This window comes from Oncorhynchus kisutch, linkage group LG1 (assembly GCF_002021735.2).
Source record: "Oncorhynchus kisutch isolate 150728-3 linkage group LG1, Okis_V2, whole genome shotgun sequence".
In the NCBI taxonomy this organism is placed as follows: domain Eukaryota; kingdom Metazoa; phylum Chordata; class Actinopteri; order Salmoniformes; family Salmonidae; genus Oncorhynchus; species Oncorhynchus kisutch.
In genome coordinates, this window is record NC_034174.2 from 43873274 (window position 1) to 43878911 (window position 5638).

Consider the following 5638-nt stretch of genomic DNA (forward strand, 5'->3'; position numbering starts at 1 on the left):
AGATAGATCAATTAATTATGGGGACATCTCAACCTTGCGCTTGACTTGATAGAATGGTCACCATATTCTTTACATCTATCCCATTTCAAGGTCAATCTCAATCAGATTATAATGTATTGGTCACATACACATAGTTCGCATATGTTATTGTTAGTGTAGCAAAATGCTTATATTTCTGATAGTGCAGCAAATCTAACAAGTTATCTAACAATTCCACAACAACTACCTAATACACATACATATAAGTAAAGGATTGGAATAAGGATATATACATATAAAAATATATAGAGGAACAATAAGCAATCTCCACAAGTATATAGGGGGTTTGGTGGTAGGAGAAAGGTGCTAGCTAGGGTGCAGGGGCTAGTTGTAGAGGCTGTACTGAAGAGGCTATGGGGTGACTAATGCACCCATCTCTATGGTTTCACCAAATGATCAATTTCAGTGTCAGTTTCACCAAATGATTACAACCCAAGACTTGCTTTTTTAATCGTCAGCTTATCATGTCTTAAAACAAGGACATATGAAGTTTATCAGTGTTTTTGTTAAGGCAGTGGAAACCCTTGTTCAAACAAGTGACTGAGGCTGATTGAGTTTTGCTGCGGAATGGGAAAGTCCTAGAGTTATGAGTGAGATAGGAGTGGTCGATGAGAGTATAAAAGGGTTCAGCAGCCCATGGAGCAATGTACAGAGCAACCATGGGCAAACTACTCATTTGCGTTGGTAAGTGGAATTTATTTTGGCTTATTTAGCTTATAACTGTACTATTGCTCTTTATTTCAAACATGTTATTTACATTTTCATTGTAATGACAATTAGCAACATTCAGAGACTATGCTCTATGCTAAGGCTTTGGCTCCCTGTGGAGAGAATTGGCCACTGACGAATGTCCTCTAGCTATGCATTTTGTCAATGCTACTGTGTTCAATGTCTGTTTCTAAGGACTGAGGTTGCCAGCACCATGACCCATCTATATTCATGTCTGAGGGGAAGAACTGCACTTTATATCATGATCATTACAGTTCTGAATTATGTTGACTTTTTAAAAAGTTTAATGTAACATAAAATCTCTCCCTTTTTCTTTCTCCTTTCTTTACTTCCGTCTCTCTCGCTTTCTCTCATCATTCTCCTTTTCTCCCTCTCTAGGACTGGCTCTCCTGCTGCATGCACAGCTAGGTACGTTTTAAGTACATTTAATTTACATTTAGCCAGCATCTAGGTAAGTAGCCAATCAGAGAACACTCAACTTACAGTCAACTTACAGAGCATGACAACCATGACTAAAACTCCAAACTCTAACATTACTACTATCCTTCCATAGGATCCTCCTACATCCTATCCTGTTATTTCACTAACTGGGGCCAGTACCGGCCAGGAGCAGGCAAGTATTTCCCCACCAACGTGGACCCCTGTCTCTGTGACCATCTAATCTATGCCTTTGCCGGCATGGCCAACAACGAGATCAAGACCTATGAATGGGACGATGAGAAACTCTACGGACAGTTCCAGGCTCTCAAGAACCAGTGAGAGAGAGACACACACATGCACAAACACTCACACACAAACACACACTCAAGCAGGCATGCACACATGCACATACGCATGCATGCATGCATGCAGGCACGCACACACATAGACAAATGCAGGCAAACAAATGCAGGCAAACTCATTCAGGCATGTACACACCACAGGAGGTTTGTGGCACCTTAAGTGTGGAGGACGGGCTTGTGGTAAGAGCTGGAGCAGAATTAGTGGAATGGTATCAAATATGTGAAACACATTGTTTCTATGTGTTTGATGCCATTCCATTTCTACCATCCCAGATATTTTTATGAGCTTTCTTCCCCTCAGCAGCCTCCCGTGGTACTCACATGCACGCCTAAGCCAGTAATAACCCTAAGTCTTGTATTTGGTAACAGGAACAGCAACCTGAAGACTCTGCTGGCCATTGGAGGATGGAATTTTGGCACTCAGCCGTAAGTGGAGATGCATATAAACATGCAAGTGCACACACACATTTACACACACACCCTGTGTCTGAGCTGTGTGTGTGTGTACCCAGGTTCACAGCAATGGTGTCCAGTGCAGCCAACCGCCAGACGTTCATCAGCAGCGTTATCAAGTTCCTGAGGCAGTACCAGTTTGACGGCCTGGACATTGACTGGGAGTATCCCGGATCAAGAGGCTCTCCACCCGCAGACAAGGCCAGATTCACCACCTTGCTGCAGGTTAGACTCAAACACCCACACCCACACACGAATCAACAAACATGAATAAACACACACACACACAGATTAACAATCACACATACACACACACACACAAATACAAACACACACAAATGAACAAATACATGAATAAAACACCCACACACGCAGATTAACATTCACACATACAGACACACAAATGAACACACAGACAAGAATGAACGCTTGAACACCCAAATGAACACAAACATCCCTCTGTGCACTGTCTCCCTCTAGGAGCTGATGGCTGCCTTTGAGGCTGAAGGAAAGAACACCAACCGTCCTCGTCTGATGCTGACTGCAGCTGTTTCTGCCGGAAAGGGAACCATCGACTCCGGATACCAGATCGCCGAGATTGGATCGTCAGTACATACACACTGGATCTCATTCATATATTAGTTCTTAGGAAAGATTTGTACATTAAAACATGCATGATCTATCAAATACTTCTTGGCATATTGGAAACACTCTTTCTCCCTCCCTTTTCTCCCTCTCCCTCTCAGGGTGTTGGACTATCTGCATGTGATGACCTATGACTTTCATGGATCTTGGGAACACAACACTGGAGAAAACAGCCCTCTCTACAGAGGACCAGCTGATCAGGGAGATTACATCTACTTCGATGTGGTGAGTCTCTCTCTCCATGCCCATCTCTTCCTCTCTCTCTTCCTCGGCTCATCTATCTCTTCCTGCCTATTTAGTTTTGAGCTGAGAGGGAGTTCCACATTTCTTAATAATTATTCTCTCTCCAGTGTTCTCACTACCACATACTGTGTGTGTTCTCAGGACTATGCTATGAAGTACTGGAAGAGCAGTGGTGCCCCTGCTGAGAAGCTCCTGGTTGGATTCCCCACCTACGGCCACACCTTCCAGCTGGCCAGTGGCTCTAACACTGGAGTAGGCGCTCCCGCCAATGGCCCCGGCCCGGCCGGACCATTCACCAGACAGTCTGGCTTCCTGGCCTACTATGAGGTAATTGACACAGGATTAAGATAGGTCCGAAATTACACCCTATTCCAATCCCTACACACACTACTTGTGTGCTCTTGTCAAAGGTATTGTCCTGGGGAACAGGGTGTCATTTTGGACGCAAACCCCGTGTATGTTTTTGAGTGATTACATCTGCAGCTTCCTGAATCATGCAACTTGCAACCCTAACGTAATTGTGTGTGTGTGTCATTAGATCTGCACCTTACTGAAGCAGGGAGCTACCCAGGCCTGGGACTCTGCCCAGATGGTGCCCTACGCCTACACCCAGCAGAACATCTGGGTTGGATATGACAACGTCAAGAGTTACCAGGACAAGGTCTGTGTTTGTGGGGTGTTTGTCTGTTGGAGGAAAGATATAACTAGGTGGTAATGGTGTAGCATCCTACTCTGTTACAATAATCCTTATAATATATGGAATTAAACAGTAGCTTTTATCTTCCTGATTTACAGTAGTGAGTGCATACATTTTGTTATAGGTGACCCCAGCGAGAATCGAATCCACCATCCTGTCATTGAAAGCTAAATTTCCTACCAACTGAGCAACATAGGGCAATTGATGAAGTTCTATCACCTATACATATTTATCCAATTTCACCCTGTCAAGTAAACCCTCCTCTCCCCTCTCTGTCTCCCTTACAGATCGAGTGGCTGAAGAAAACTGGCTTCGGGGGAGCCATGGTGTGGAGTCTGGATCTGGATGACTTCTCTGGAACCTTCTGTGGACAAGGCAGATACCCACTGATCAACACCCTCAAGTCTGGACTGGGAACCGGAGCCGGTGAGTGACACAGACACATGCATGCCTGCCTGCATGCACACACAAACATTCAACAGCAATCCTCTCTATCACTCTCTCAAATAGTAGTAGAAATGTAGTTGAAATTATCTCAAATTATCTCAACCCCTTCCCCCACTCCTATGTCCTCCATCTCTCCCAGCTTGTGCCGCCCGTACGGTCCCCATCGCCCCAGTGACCCCTACCCAGCACCCACTTAACCCCCCACAGCCCGGCGGTCAAGGTGGCAGCAGCAGCGGTGGCAGCAGTGGCGGTGGCAGTAGTAGCAGCGGATCTGGCTTCTGCGCCGGGAAGGCTGACGGAATATACCCTGACCCCACCAATTCCAACCACTTCTACAATTGTAGCCAGGGCAAGACCTACGACCAGCACTGTGCTGCCGGCCTGGTGTTCGACGCCAGCTGCAAGTGCTGCAACTGGGCTTAAGAAACCATCGTTCCCCTTATTAATGAAGGAGCTGGGTCTGAAGGTTATGTGGTTGCTAGGGCCACTGTTGTCATGTCCTATTCTAACATCAGCTCCATTTAACATGTCAAATCCACTCTAATAAACTCCCAACATATGAATGCATCCTGCTTTCTCAGGAATTTTATTTATTCCGCTCTGTGTGGGTTTGAGGTCAACTTCATTGCACTTTGAGCAGAATCACCTTGTATCCCACATAGCTAGTCATTATCTGAACAAGATTAGCAATTCTGCTCCTCGCCGTTCTCAAACTGATTCCCTCAAACACCGTCAAGACCTGCAAGAGAGACAAACTGGCAAGAGAGGTCTGGGAGAAGTCGGTGGAGTGTACTGCCGGTCATGGTTATGTGTCTACCTGTCCCTTCAAGAGACCTAGCTCATAGTTGAAGTGAGTACTCTGGTGGGCCTTAACTTCTTGGATATAGGGGGCGCTCTTTTAATTTATGGATAAAAAAACGTTCCCGTTTTAAACAAGATATTTTGTCACGAAAAGATGCTTGACTATGCATATAATTGACAGCTTTGGAAAGAAAACAGTCTGACGTTTCCAAAACTGCAAAGATATTATCTGTGAGTGCCACAGAACTAATGCTACAGGCGAAACCAAGATGAAATTTCATACAGGAAGTGCCCCAGATTTTGAATGTGCTGAGTTCCAATGTCTCCTTATATGGCTGTGTATGGGTCACGAATGAGCTTAGACTTTCTGTCGTTTCCCCAAGGTATCGACAGCATTGTGATGTATTTGTAGGCAAATCATTGGAAGATTGACCTTAAGAGACTACATCTACCAGGTGGCCACTTGGTGTCCTCCGTTGCAATTATTGCGTAATCTCCAGCTGTGTGTATTTTTCATTTGCTTCGAGGAGAAACACAGCTGCCACGAATGATTTATCATCGAATAGATATGTGAAAAACACCTTGTGGATTGATTCTAAACAACGTTTGCCATGTTTCTGTCGATATTATGGAGTTAATTTGGTAAAAAGTTTGGGGTTGTAGAGACTGCATTTTCTGAATTTTTTCTTAGCCAAACGTGATGAACAAAACGGAGCGATTTCTCCTGCACAAATAATATTTTTGGAAAAACTGAACATTTGCTATCTAACTGAGAGTCTCCTCATTGAAAACATCCGAAGTT

General features: G+C 44.6%; 1 protein-coding gene across 1 annotated transcript; it reads left to right on the forward strand.

Annotated features, from left to right (window-relative positions):
- Positions 1 to 623: 623 nt before the first annotated feature.
- On the forward strand, positions 624 to 4602 carry LOC109893239 (acidic mammalian chitinase). The gene is made up of 11 exons (XM_020486368.2): positions 624 to 723; positions 1147 to 1176; positions 1322 to 1523; positions 1920 to 1976; positions 2063 to 2228; positions 2484 to 2608; positions 2750 to 2873; positions 3033 to 3218; positions 3430 to 3552; positions 3876 to 4014; positions 4175 to 4602. The coding sequence occupies exons 1-11, from the start codon at positions 684 to 686 to the stop codon at positions 4456 to 4458; spliced, it is 1476 nt and encodes a 491-aa protein (XP_020341957.2). The 5' UTR covers positions 624 to 683; the 3' UTR covers positions 4459 to 4602.
- The last annotated feature ends 1036 nt before the right edge of the window (positions 4603 to 5638 follow it).